This window comes from Battus philenor, unplaced genomic scaffold (assembly GCF_028537555.1).
Source record: "Battus philenor isolate CCGP_79_NKW_IND1 unplaced genomic scaffold, ilBatPhil1.0.hap1 SCAF_20, whole genome shotgun sequence".
Lineage (NCBI taxonomy): Eukaryota > Metazoa > Arthropoda > Insecta > Lepidoptera > Papilionidae > Battus > Battus philenor.
This window is the reverse complement of record NW_027181683.1, coordinates 11,240,399-11,255,833: the sequence shown is the minus strand read 5'-3', so window position 1 is coordinate 11,255,833 and position 15,435 is coordinate 11,240,399. Positions and strand designations below refer to the sequence as shown.

Genomic DNA, 15,435 nt, shown 5'->3' with positions numbered 1-15,435 from the left:
ACTGTTATATTTAGTGACAGTAAAATGACGATCATATATAAAAATACTTCTCGAACTTTCTCATTCTCTAACTCCTTTAAAATACTCTTTTCATTTAGGACTGTTCTCTCTGCATTCCTAATTCAAACTCGTTGAAATATTTCAAGCGCTGCCTCTCTATGGCTCGTTACATTATTCAGCATGTACTACGCGTTACAATAAACTACGTGATATATATATATATATATATATATATGGTACATATATATATATATATATATATATATATATATATATATATATATATATATATATATATATATATATATATATATGTACCAAGGTGCCATGCCACGTGCTAGCCATTTTGAGAACAAAATAGATATATTAATAATTATATTCAGAATAATTATTAACATCTAACTTTTCTAAAATTAGATTAAACTTATATATCTAAGTAAATAGACTTATTTCTGAATTAACTTTTAATTAAATAAAATCTTTTTTTTCGTTTACCTTGTGCATATTGTGGTTACCGATTCTTAAATTTACAAAAACTTTCGTATTTTTACATTTGTTGGCATTACTGAATAAATAAATTAAAGTTACTATTATCATATCAGCCGATAGATGCCCACTGGAAGCAAGGGCCTCCCTCAAAAGTCACCTGTTTTGCGCTGCACAATTTTAGCAACTTCCTGCGACGTTTATTACGTCGCTTCTAGCGAGCAATTCATTGGTGTACGTTGTAGACTGGATCTATTAATTTCTCATTCGGTTGCCCTCTGGGGTACCTTAAACTTTCTTATAAAACTTATAAAAATGCTTTTACTTATAAGGTCTGATGTACCAAATGAGAATAAGCAGTGTTAAAGTTAGTCTATATTTAAATATTGTGACTATATAATACAAGGGTAGACGAAAGATTAAAAACAGCGATCAGATGACAAGACGTCAAATCGACCTTTAGTCAAATGTCAGTGCGTTCAGACCTTTTTTGATTCACGTAAATGATCTCTGCCTTGGCATTTATGAAAGGTAAAAGAGAAGTTAGATATCTTGAGTTATCTTGTGTGCTTCCGGGAAAAATGTCACATAAATTTTATTGACACCAATAACAATAATGCTTACAATGTTTTTAGTATTGTCATAAATTGTTCGCGTTAACAATTATTCTATCATCATTGTCCGCAGGCCTAGTTAAATTTGAAAATAAATCATTGCGCTCGAAAGTTACTGTGAATTTTACTTTCTATCTAACAATAATTTGATTAGTTACGGGTCTTGACTAGGTCAGCGGACAATGATGATTAATTCCTTTATTTATGCGAACGGACAATAGTATCTCACGTAACAAATCTTCATCAACATAATGTCAGGGGAGGTTGTCCCCTGATGTGATGATAAGATTGAAACCCACTGTAAGATATAAGCCTCCCTCAAAGATTGCTACAGTGATCGATGCTCATTCAGTATAAAAAATGTTACATTTAAATTAAAATTATAAATAAAAAAATGTCTGTTCCTTCAACAGATGGCGTAAAACTATAGAAACAAAATGGCCGCCGTGTCGACAACAGTACACCTTCAGGACAACAGGATAAAGATTCAAGACCATAGCGATGAGGAGCAAGAACCTTATTCACCGAACACCAGGGACACCATCAGCCCGGAGTATCATGAAGACGAGAAATGCGAAGACAGACCTATGCACACATCATCCTTTTCCATTCACAACGTGTTGAAGAAAGAGAGAGATTCTGGCAGCCCTGAAAATGTGTTCTCAACGGACAAACTGTTGCAGAACACACCAAATTTTGACGATAGTCAAAACTCAAGGACGTCTGAAAGTGTCAGCCCTAGACACGAAGACGATGAGAATAATGCAATTGAATATAGAACTGAGATAAGCGTTGATGATGAAAACTCCTGCTGTAGTGACGACACCGTGCTCTCTGTAGGTAACGAGGCCCCTGTGTCTAGTTTTCACGATGATAAAGTTGCTGAGACGTCGCAAGGACTCTCATCTTTCAAACACATACAGACTCATCTCAACGCGATATCACAACTAAGTCAGAACCTAAATGTAAATCAACCTCTCCTCCTGCGGCCAAGTCCGATCACTCCAAACCCATTAATGTTCCTAAACCAGCCTTTACTATTTCAAAATCCACTCAACCAAGTGGACTTGAAGTCTGGACTGATGACGAGTCGTATGCCAATACCGCAAAGCAATTTAAACCTTAACCACCAGCAGTTCGGTCTGAATTTCGGCTTACGAATGAAACAGGATCAGCGACTCCGAAGCGACGAGAATAGACGAGATTACATGACGCCAAAATCACCAGAAAACGAATCGGGACGAGATTTTATAAATCAGAATTGTTTGAAATTTAGCATAGATAATATTTTGAAGGCTGATTTCGGAAGGCGAATAACGGATCCGCTGACGAAGAGGAAGACTTTAAAGTCGAGGTCATTTGAGGCTAAAGCTCCCGTTAAAGAGGTTCCGTTGCCCTCCAAGCCTGAGGTGCTGGAGGCCAGAGTGCCGGATTTGAAATCAAGTGACAAAGGTGCTATCGATCTTTCGAAAAGCGACGACGGTTCGAGCAACCAGAGTAGTACAAGTAAGTTACGATTTGTTTTAGATTTTGTTACACTCTATTTTATGTATTGTTATACTTTATTCGACGTTTCTTACATTTTATTCTACATTTTGTTACACTTTATTCTACATTTTTTTACACTTTATTCTACATTTTTTTACACTTCGTTCTACATCTGATCGTAGGTAGCCGGTTGGATTCCCGGGATGCAATCTTATGTAGCTTACACCTTGTGCTTTAATAATATAGAATTGCCACTGCTATCTAGTTTCTAGAGGATATATAGCAGCATCCACACTGCGATATCCAATCCTTCAGCCAAGCGTGGCAGTTGTTGTATATCTCTCCATAGATATCTTTATTGGAGTCCTATGTCTTCCAGTGAGCGTTTATCGGCTTAAAAGGAGAGAGAAAGAGAAAGAATAAGGCTAATATTTAGATAAACTTAATTAATGAGCAGATTGGTTCTCTTGAAAATCTCTGGGGAAGGCATGTGTCCAGCTGTGGACGTCGTGCGGCTGAAATAATTATGATTAAGGAATAGATACGGCTTTTGTATCTATATGTTTGAAGCTAATCAGTGACCGTCATACATTTAATATGATTTATTTTTTATAAAGGTACAACCGTTGGTGAGAACGGACCGATGGTTTGGCCCGCGTGGGTCTACTGCACCAGGTACAGCGACCGGCCGAGCTCGGGTGAGTCGATACTTCAAATTTTGATTTCATGTATAAGTCTCGAATAGTAGAGTAAGTAATATTTCTATAAAACTGAAGAAGAAGCGATGTAAATATTAAGCTATAGAAATGAATATAACCTTATTATACCTTTCTATAGGCCTCATGAAATTAATTAGTTTTTCGAGGTCCAATGTATACTCTTTTGTTTCTACCTCATATTATACTACACTGGCGTTCTCTAAATGTAAGTATGATAAAGTTTTCTCCACCCGGGTTGGCACCAGGGCGGAATGGTTAGATTGTTCTAAACATGCTTTTAAATAACACCATAAAAGATTAAGAAAATGCGGTAACCCATAAAAAAGATTGCCACTATCACTTTGCAGCCCCATAAGGAGAGAGGGCGTTTAATGAAGTGAAGAGGGCAAATAATTTGATAACTGCCCTCCTGGGGGTGTCCCTCCAGATAAGCGGGGCGTCAACTTCAACTTATTAAACAACTCGGAGGGGAAACGAACCCTTGATACAAAGTTTCTTCGTCACATTTTTACGCAAACTACAGGGTGATTGGTAAACGTAAAACCTTTAATTGAGTGAAGTATAGCTTATTTTACGTCAAAAATAAAATTGTTTCAGAAATAACAAATAGCTCAATAATAATAAAGATAGCGTTTTTAAAATTCGAATAGCTACATACTAAACCTAATTTTGTCTCTGCAGAATCAAATTGTCGCATTCCAATAGATAAAATAAATTAATGTATTTTATTTAAGAGTGATCATTTTATACATGGTGATTGGAAATAGATGTAAAAGTGTTAAAGCCTTACTGATAAATACATTTCCCTTTTTAAAGCTTCTATATCTATAACCAATCATCCTGTAGATCACTTTTCGGTAAGCACATGAATGGAGACCAATTGGCAGCGAAACACAATACCAGACACGTTTTAAGTGGATGGTATATACTTGTGAGTTCTCCGACCTTGGCCTCTGGGTGATGGACTAAGGAAAGCTTGTTGCTCATATTAGATACGTAAGACAGAGAAATAAAGCACTGTATAGGTTCCTAAGAAGGAGAAAGGGAGGTTTATTTCGATATGGGAAAGTGATTCTGTGGCCTTTTCTTATGTTAGTGATAGAAGAACTTTAAAGGGGGTTTTGGAGCCATGAAATGATGATGTTTTTTAATTAATTAAATCTATCTTATTTGTGAGAAACGACGCGAAGAGAAACATTTACAATCGTCAAATGCAGCGGGCCCCGAAATGTAATAGAATTAGAAATCATTAGGCATGAAGTAAGGTTGGTAGTTGATAAATATTTATCAACTTTCCCCGCGGAGGGTCGCTTTAAAAATTGCTTTTTAGGGATGTCCTTTATTTTATCGATAACTAGTGTTGTTCTGTCAACGATACTTTCTTTAGATTTAAAAAAAATACTTTTGTACTTTTATTAATAATTGTGAACGAAATACGAAGGAAATGCCTCAGCGACATCACGTTTGATCATATCAGCAGAGAATTGAGATTTGCGAGCGTGAGTCGCGGGTTCGATTCCAGGGAAACAATGTTATATAATTTACACTTTGTGCATTAATTATATAAGATTGCCACTGCTCAAATAAGTTTCCAGATGCCAATGATTGTGGTATATCTCCCTTTAGTTAACTATGGGCTTAAAAGACGACGATACGGGGTGATTTGTAATTGTTGTAAAAGATTTATGTAGGAGTAAGTAGCTAATTTGGTGCCAATTAATGTGTAGGATGTTATAAAATATAGTGTAGTGTAGTAAGTCATAATATGTGTCCAAGTCATAAAATCAATGGTTTCAGAAATAATCATTAACGTAATGATGATATAGTAAGAAAAAAAATCAAAATTCTAATTACTCCATTTTAAAATTAATAATTGATTACTATCTGACCCCGCAGACATACTGCCAGTAGTTGTGGCGTGTCGCATTCAAATATAAAAAATCAATCAATGTGATATTTCAGAGTGATCACTTTATACAGAGAGATTGATAATAGGTGTTAAAACTTTAAAGATATTTGGCTAAAAAATTAGATAAATGAAATCCAACCCTTTAAACCTTTCACAAATGTAACGAATCATCATCTATATATACGTATGTTACTTCGTATAAAGGAATATATTTAGTATATAATATATTTATTTTTAACCGATCATCATGGTTGATAGCATTTATATAAAATTACAATAGAATTTTGAGTATATATACTACTATTCATAGTTAGTCAATAGCGGCATTTTAAATTTATAATTGAAATTAATAGAATTTAGGTATCGATGTTATTAAATGTAAATATAATATTATTTTGAAAAGAATTTCATAGCAAAATGAATTGTTTACGACAATATGAAATCAATATAATTACTTTTAAATATTATATTGATGTGAATGTTCGGTCACACCGTTCCTAAGTGTCATTTCATTAGGCACGTCGCTCCAAACCGATTGATCGAATCGAATCACACGATATCGATTTTTACAGTAATCGTATACAATTGTCACGGGGAGTTAAACTAAAAATATTTAACTTCGGAATTTATTTGTTTTTTATTACAATACGATTATTACTTTTTTAAATTACCATAATTTTTTTTTGACCTGGCTGATGTCAAGTGGTACTTACTTACTTACAAGATCAGAGCGTTTAGCCTAACATGTCTGTTATGATAGCAAAGCTCGTGGGCTACTTAAGGAGCTTCCGTTCACTGGTTTGGAAGGCCAAAAAGCTCTTAGATCCCTGGAGCGGAAGTTCCATGGAATGACCAGGTTAAAAGGGCCCTTAAAGTATCTTCGGCTCGAGCGGTGAGAAGGCCTGACCTCGGCTGGGACGATTGCTATGGTCTGGTTAATATACCACAGGAGTTGATGAACAAATTCTAGCAACGCTTCTATATAGAATAATCGATTCCGACATGGCCGGTTGGACTCCGACTAGTTGTCAAAATAGGGAGATCACTGATCTTATCGATGGACAAGAGAAGAGAAACGAGGTCTTTATTGAATTTATAGTCGAGGTAGGCTAAAAAAGAAATAAAGAGAGAAATAATAACACTCTTCCACTTAGAATAAAGCTATGAACGTTGCTAACGTGTAATCTGTGTCTGTTTTCAACGCATATTTTATATATTTATATATATGTATATATATGTATGCTTTAGTTATTCAAAATGTCCTGTTCAAGCTAAACAACACGGGGTATGGGATAACAACTCGCCAAGGTTCTTCCGTACTCCAATGCTGAACAGGTTCGTCAGCACACATACACAAAACATAACGTAACACACATACACACTAATATATACATACACGTATACAATTCCGATCGGAACAATTAAGAAATGTTTTTATGTGTGTGTCTATATATGATTAGTATAGCTTTTAATTATTTTTTTTAGTTTTATGCGTTTGTTTTTAAAATTTAAATTACTCTTAATATTGTGTGCAATAAATATTTATTATTATTGTTTAAAACGGTAAGTTTTTCTTTTATTATAACTTTTAAAAATAGAATAGCGTCAAAAATAAGACAGATTTAAAAAATGTTGACGATCAATAAAAGTTCCAATGTTAATTAAATTCGTTTTATCTTATATCTTTAACTTTAACAATTATCTTAGTAACAGTTAAATCAGTTTATTACGTATTTAATAATCTATTACACTAAGAGTGTATTTTTAACTAATTTTTAATATAAGATGATTCATTAACCAGATTGAAGAAGTTACTTTTCATGTTGTTCGACACAAAACAGAACGGTTAATGTTTTTATTGAATAAATTTAACAATTGAACACACATAACTCACGGTAATCGATCCATGTTATTCACACATACATTGTAAACGTACATTCAATTAAAAAAGTGATTTAAAAATCTAATATATAAAATTCTCGTGTCACGGTGTTCGAACTTGAACTCCTCTGAAACGGCTTGACCGATTTTTACCAAATTTTATATGCGTATTCAGTAGGTCTGAGAATCGGCTACTATCTATTTTCTATACCCCTAAGTGATAAAGGTTGTTCACACTTAAAAAAAAAAAATAATTTTTTATTAACGAAATTTTTTGTTTTTTTTTTTTTATGATACAGCATACAAGAATACATACAACCATAAATTTTCACCCCTCTACGATCAACCCTTATTTTTTATTTGTAAATTAAAATATCAATTTTTTTTTGCAAAACAACGTTTGCGAGATCAGCTAGTAATATATGATATTCATTTAACTTATCATCAGCTGAAAGACGTCCATAGCTGAACATGAGCTTATCACAAACATTTCTAATAAGATCGATAGGAAAGAAAATTTAAGTAAAGACGAAAAAAATGCATGATCTCTTCGTCGTCCAAGGTTCGAAAGGCTAGTGATTTTAGTTGTGCAATATTAAGCAATGGATTATTATCAAGCCAAAGTTAGTAAGTGGCATTGGGCATATGACGTAGCTCGCGGAACAGATGTCTTCGGGGTCCTGGAGGTTCTGGAGTGAAGACCTCAGATCGCCAAGCTTGGCGCAGGATGTCCACCTACGAGGTAGACAGATCTTGTTAAGATTGTTGGAAAAGACTGGATGTTTCCAAATCATCTTTTTGGAGAGCAGTGGAAGTTCTGCGGCTGAAATGGTGATAATGACCTGATCTTCGGCCCTTAGAACGCTGATGTGCTAAGTGGAGGTTCCCTCTAAATAAACCCTTCTGTTCCGTTCCTTCATGGAGCGCTTATTTCTTTGTTTTTTTTTTTTCGTTTCACATTTCTTAATTATTTCGACTTACTTTGGCCGAAAGGAAAACAACAGGATACATTATATTAGATAACATTTTTAATGTCATCGAATCCGGCCAAATACAAATAGTACAGTCAAAGAGATTTTATAACAAGTTTATACATAATATCTGCGTAAAGACTTTTCCTTTGACCTAAAAAAGGGGCCCATCTATATATTAAATATGTGAGTTGAGTATTTATTGACTGGCTTGTGTAGTAAATATATAATAATATATATTTATTTCACACAAAATACACAAAAAGACATAAAATTGGATTAAAGTAAAAAAAAAATTGGATTCAAGTACTAATTGAAAAAAACGAATCTTGTATTAGTCACATATGTTGAAAAATTGAGATGAAATGAAACTAATATATTCGTTATATGATTGGTCGAATATATTCACACAGCAATCTCTGATTGGACAAATCTTGTAGCCGTTTTCCGGATTCCTTTACCACATTTCCGTCCCTTTTCACGAAATCACACCCACAAAATGTATTCTACAACCCAAAGGTGTAACAAAGTGATATTTAAACAAAGTGTTTACAATTATAACAAGCTAATGAAAATAAAACAAACTAACTTAATAATAACTACACGTGATTTTAAAATAGTAGGAATTAAAGTAAACATTTTTATGTATTAGGTTATCAAGTGAATTGTGCCGAAAGGCTATTCCGCAAAAGATATACTCTCTCTGACCTATTCCTAATTTGTAGATTATACTGTCCCCAAAGTTCCAAACAAATGGGGACGGTACACCTGCCCTAGGATCTATCCTCCACCATACTTGAAAGCTGTACTTTTTCCTACCTGACTGTCCAAGCAGGTGATGAAGTTGTAAGGTTTAATCACTTCGCGTACATCACTATGAACGCACACGATTCATTTTACGCTCGGGATACATAAGCTAGCTCCTACATTATCCGGATGTGGTACCAAAGTTGTTGACACACTCAATTCCTGATTTTTATCACCAGGCGGTAGGTATTATCTAGCATATATAATTTGCTGACGAAATACCCGAGCTGCGGTGACTCGCCGGTTTTCAGCCAGCAAGCTACCACTAACAGTTGCTCCTAGCTGTGCGATCATCCATGACCACTCACACTGCCCGACGCTGATCGCCCCGCCAGCCTAAACCAGACAAGATGCTGGACATCTGGAATTAACCATAAATCCACGACGAATCTGATACCAATGACCAGGGTCTACCGCTCACATAGTAGGCGAGCTACTGGTCCCCGTAGTGATCTAGTCAAAACAACCAGACCCGAGGTTCAAGTTGGGAATCGACTGAAGTCGAGTCTGTCTAAGATATGTCAAATAGTTAGTCAGGGCTAGCCAGCCAGGGCTTCTGGGTAAGTTCACAAGTTTTTGTGAGGTGATGTCATCTCAGGCTTGCCACCTCAAATCTGTAAAATCTAACTATAGCAAATATCAGTTGTTAATAACATGAATGGCGCGGTATAGCGCTTTTGGTAGCACCATAAAAATATCAACAAGATAAACCTTAAAAAATGCATTAATGATAGAAGAAATAATTATACAATGTACAAGATAATAACACCAGGTTCGTACAATGAAATAAATTTCAATTAGCTTTAATTTGCTTAATAAAAAAAAATATAATTGATCGTAACACTTTTGTCGGCGCCTGTATACTTTATCATTAATTGGTTAGACTTTAATTCATTGTAACATTAATTGTTTGCAGCATATATTAGCGATGGCTGCATGAAAAACAGTGGATTACATGTTTTTTTCTCTATTCTAAGTTAAAAACACTTCCGGCTTAATTTCTCACTAAGTAGCATTCTCGTAATTTACGGTATGAAGATAATTGGACATTGTAATTCTTATTTAGATATTTATTGCTTCCGTTAGAGACTTATTGTATGCTTAAGTCAAAGGAAATAATAAGTGACGTTTAAGTTTTCTTTTTTACTAACATAAAACACTTGAGCAGTGGTAATCCTGTGGTAGAGGACTGAGACGGTAGAGAGAGATCGTAGGCCCCGATATTTATCCTTTTTTAATATCATAGTATATAATATATAAAATAGAATAGAGAATTATTTAAAAAGAAAATTTGTTCCATACTTTCTTTTACATACTCTGATTTTCTGACAATCTTTTCCCATGTGTAACCGGAAAGAGAACAGCCAGGATATCGTAATAGTTTTTGGGACAAGACGGTGAAGAAGGTAAGAATGGTATTACGCCAGCGTAAGGTGGAGGGGGGTAGAGGGGTTGTGAGTAGTGGTATCCCAGCGGTAGGCCTGGGACTTGTGATCTTAGGTCGCAAGCTCGTTTTCCATCCTCTGCGTACCATAATACCCCACTGCGATCGCCAACCCGTCTGCTAAATGGCGAATATGGTAAATCTCCCCGTAGATATCTTTTGGCAAGGCTATAGGCTGTAACGATGAAGACGCTTGGGTTCATTTTGTTTAAAAATAAAGTACCAGATAGATAATACATTCTATGAAATTTAAATCGTCGAATAACAATAGTATACTAAAAATACAATAAGTTTCACGATTTTTTTCATTTGACAAATCAACAGCACCCAAGCAACCAGGTGACTTCTTTTTGAAATTCTCCTATCTTTAATGAGGTTACAATAACAAATAGCATTCTATATAATAGAGGTATAATCAGTGTTATCCCGTCCAAGTATATAGAAAACAGCTCTAACTTGCTGTCTTTCTTTTATATGTTAGTAGTTAGTAGTATCTTTCTTTTATATGGTAGTTTTATATGTTAGTTAGCGAGTAGAATATATCCTTCAGTAATTATAACATATATACCTAAAATATAAACATACAAATATGATATTCATACTTTAGAAATGCTTCGTCATCGGTGTACAATTAAAGTTAACTTTGTTTGTCGTTCTGAAACTTGTGCATGTTTACTGTTTTAGTTTTACATCTTAATCGATTCCGCTGTTTATTATTTAATGGCGGAGCGGTCGGCCATTTGCATGTGACGTTAGGGTTGTCACTTACTTTGAAAATAGATTTAAAATTATTAAATTATTTTATCGTCACCTAATGGTGCGTTTATCTTAGAATATTTTAATAAAAATACAGAGATCTTCTTTTAACTATTGCATTTTTTTACCGATATAGCCTAGTGGATTGGGAAATTAATGGCAGTAGGTCATAGCGCGCAAGACAGAAGGCTATAGGGGTCTCAAGTGTGAAAGAGTGTACATCACAGACCCATAAGAGAAGTATAGTATGTCTGTCCATATGGTGGACTTTTGAACTGGTTTATGTCGCAAAATGTTACAAGGCGCTTTAAATAGATCATATTGGAAATATATGGAAGAATTCTATGTCCAGGAAATAACATCTTACGGCTGAAATGTAGATGATGACGATATCATTTTTACGAGCGATATGACTTTTAATTCCCACAGTTACGGGGGAAGGAATGGCTTACGACTTGTCCGGATTAAAAGTCCTGCGATATTTCTCTATCGTTTGAATAGTACCGTTGACATATCACCAAAAACCTTCCAAGGAGGCAAAGGGCGGGAATAAATAACTTCTTTTTTAAAACGGTCGGAGATGACTCTACCAACGCCGTAACCCAAAGGCGAAGGTGACTATTAGAGTGAGAATCAAATGCAGCACAAATGACTATGGGCTATATTCAATTAGTGTTGTGCGCTTTTAGTCTTTCTGGTTTTTACAGCTTCGTTTATTCGCGATCTAGTAAATTAAAAATAGCACAAATGAGCTATAAATTCACTCCTTTAAAGCCTTGCACTTATAACTAATCATTCTGTATATATTACACGTTTTATGTTACACGATTTGGTAACCCTGTTTGCAGATATTACAAAATATTAAATTGATAGCGAGCGTTGAAAGTAATAGAATTATTATCCGTAATAATTACGCGTAATGGTTGCCTTTGAGGTCCGCCGATGTGTGGCTAAAACATGGCTTGATTAACATAATTAAGGGCGCGTTTACATGGGGCGTTTTTTATAACGCCCATGCGAAAATTAGTTTTCTATGTTAAAAAACATATCGAAATTTTATTAGTAATAATTTTTTAGAATGGTAATAGATGCTAGGGGTGGTTAAAGATGTGGTGTGAAATCCGCGGACCTGCAAAAGGAGGACAGAAGACCTTGAAGTCACGTGTTAATGTTTTGTATGAAATAAGATGCATACGATTATATTCCAAATGACTAACATTCACTACTAGACATAGGTCGTTCCCATATGTTCACAATAGCACTAGTTGGGAGGAGCCTAAATAAAGCGTCTTTTGCGTTACAAGTCCACCCACCAAGCAACGCTTCCCGCTTCATATTCTCTTCTACAGAACCTTCTGGCTAGGCCATCCGTTCTTAGCATTATATGATCTGCCAACTGTCATTTCCGCTAGCCGATTCGCTGAGCTATATCTGTTACTTTCTCGTCGAATCGTAGGAGATCAAATGGGCCTCCTAATTCCATTGATGTAAAGAAATCCCGAGCAAAGATCTCTCGTTGAACGTGACAACAAAGATTCTTATTTTAAAATCAAATCTAATCAAGTGCAATTTCACCCTTAACCAAATAAACGATTATAAACTACAATAAATAGCAAATAAATCAAACTTTATTATTTCCGTCATAAGGTGTATAATCGTGTACATCAAAATTAATACAAAGCGTTCTGCAATGCACGCTTTATCGTTTACGGTACGTAATGGCGTTTACTTGCAGTTTTTAATTATATTCGATTATTAATATCGATTTTGCTTTATACTCGATCGATTTTTTTAAATTTTATGGAATATTTATTGCATGTCGATTTATTTTACCTGTGATGCTAAAGGTAATTATGGTCGGTGTCTTCTATAGTTTTTATAACCTATACTTTAAAATTCATTATAAAAATTTAAGCAACTGTTTTAAAATAAAAAAAGATTATTCATAATTTAATATTTAGTAATTACTAATACTTATTATTATCTACCTAAAAAGTCTCTCATCTCTATCCAGAGGTTATCTGGTAGAGATCACCTCGTGCAATAAGACCGCCTCTTGTATAATATGAATTGTTGCTCTTTTTTCCTCTATTTATTGTCAATGGTATAGAAAAAAGTGTTGATAAAAAAAATTACCAAACGATTTTTTTTTCGTGAAGCATTCTATTAAATATTCATATATTTGAAATAAAAATTGTTTTAAACATCTTCAAAATATTAATTACTAATTGTTTCGCGTGTAATATTTTTTTCGAGTACTTGTAATAAAATATGTTTATGGGTTATATATGGTTTATATTTTATATGGCCCTCTTTTTGGGGGACTCTTGTTCCATAATTTCAATCTATGACAGTGATTAAACTTACGATTTTTTTCTGTTATTAATGTTATTTATTTTCTCTTCTGCATTTCGTCAAATAATTTCACATTCCAACTACCTTCTTCCTTCACAGTATCTTCCACTCTATAACGTTTCTCTATACAATTCATCGCCCTTTACCCGTCGCCACATTTCTTACATTATATATTTTTTACACATTGTTCTATTTAATTTTTTATTTTACCATTCTGAAACATTTTTGGGATTTTTGTCGTCCTCGTGAAAATATGCGCACTTTCTTTTTTATGACCTTATGCTTGTTGTCAAAATTAATTTTGTCAATTTTCTCAAAAATGTTGTCGGAATATTTATAACACCAAATCCAAAGTTTAGTACATTTTATTGTATTTACAACAATGTCGATACTTTAAGACGAAATAGCGATAGAGACAGATTACAAAAGTATCGATAAGTTTATCGAAAATCCACCGCACATCACCAGCTCTCCCTCTATCTAGACATCTGTTTTCACGCTCCGAACGCTGCATTCCGCCGAGATATAGAACTGGCCCGAGCTTTGACTGTGTACAGTGATTGTATTGAATTAGTTAACATATCCTATGGGGTGCATTTACATTATCGATATCTCAACCGCCATTTACATAAACATCCCTAATGTTCTGAATTTAAATCGGCAACTATTCGCACTATGTTTTGAATGCCTAAATATTTTTACTCTGTTAGTATTACATGATTTATAAAATCATTTACGTTGTCATTATTTATTACCGTAATTATGTATTAATGACATAATCTTCGTCGTTAATTTTATTTAAAGATGAAAAAAAAATAGAAAAAAAAAAATTAAAAATTGATCATATCGATATTCGATATTTGCGAATGAATGGCCATCACTATTTTCGAGACATTATTCCGGGCCATTAGTTGTTGAAGTCGCGAACGATTTTTCACACTTATTTCGCCTCTCCACTTCGCTTTACAACCGTGAAAATTGTTTTTAGAATTTATTTTCCTCGAACTTGGTGCGCTGTTTCGAATTAGCTTCGAGCTTATCGAATATTTGTCGAACACAGACGTACGAAAACATTTTATTCTTCCTAATTTTTTTTCGTATACAAAACTTCAACAAATTTATTTATAGATAAATATTTACACACGAGCACACACACATTAAAAAGAGCCTGTCATTCACGACGCATATAAGTAAAATTCGCGAACATTAGGCAAAATACAACATATCATCTCATCCAATTACCTTCCTTGTGCCTAAAAATGAAAATCAACAAGCAATGTGTGTTGCCGGTGATGATTTTTATTATAGCAACATGTTCCCTTAACAAGCTATTGAGATTGTAATACTCGGGATTTCACTAAGATATTGAATTATCTATGAGGAGATTCGTAGTTCAATGAAAATAACCGATATCTGAAGTAATCACGGATCAGCAAGCGCAGAGTACGTTCAACCACAAGATCACAGGCTACTTTTTTAAGATCGTCAGAAAGTGTTGTTAACAGGTCTTATTGTAGGAATGTAGACGGGGAAAGAAAGGCAACGTATGAAAGAATATCAGGATATGAATAAATTAAAGATTTTGAAGGATATGAGAAACGAAGGGAAAGGAATTTGCGAGAAAAGAAAGGGGAGATAGCAATAGAAATAAAAAAACGTATGTACAGTGGGAACGCGTATATAAATTCGGTCTTATTGGAAATATCTTGGGAAGGCAGTACAGTAGTGGTATATTCATGATACTTTTATAGCTAGGATTAGTGATGTACCAATAGCACATCCTCGATAGCATATCATCACATCAGCCAACAGACGCCTACTACAAAGGATAGGCTCCCATATTCTTCCAATGCTCACTTCTAGCTTAGGCTTCCTTCAAACATCGCCATGATGATTGGTCCTGTGCTTCCTGTATTCAGCAACACTCCTCGACTTTCTGCGACCATAACTATGTCCTATAGGCTCCCATATTCTTCCAATGGACATTCACTGCAAGAGTTAGGCT

General features: G+C 34.5%; 1 protein-coding gene across 1 annotated transcript in view; it reads left to right on the top strand.

Annotated features, from left to right (window-relative positions):
• LOC137922734 (homeobox protein invected-like) overlaps positions 1-15,435 on the top strand; it is a 111,345-nt gene that overhangs the window by 29,919 nt on the left and 65,991 nt on the right. The window contains exons 2-3 of the mRNA XM_068765781.1: positions 1,514-2,606; positions 3,206-3,286. Of these exons, the coding sequence (XP_068621882.1) occupies positions 1,538-2,606; positions 3,206-3,286 (1,150 nt within the window). The 5' untranslated portion in view covers positions 1,514-1,537. The remainder of the gene's footprint in view (positions 1-1,513; positions 2,607-3,205; positions 3,287-15,435) is intronic.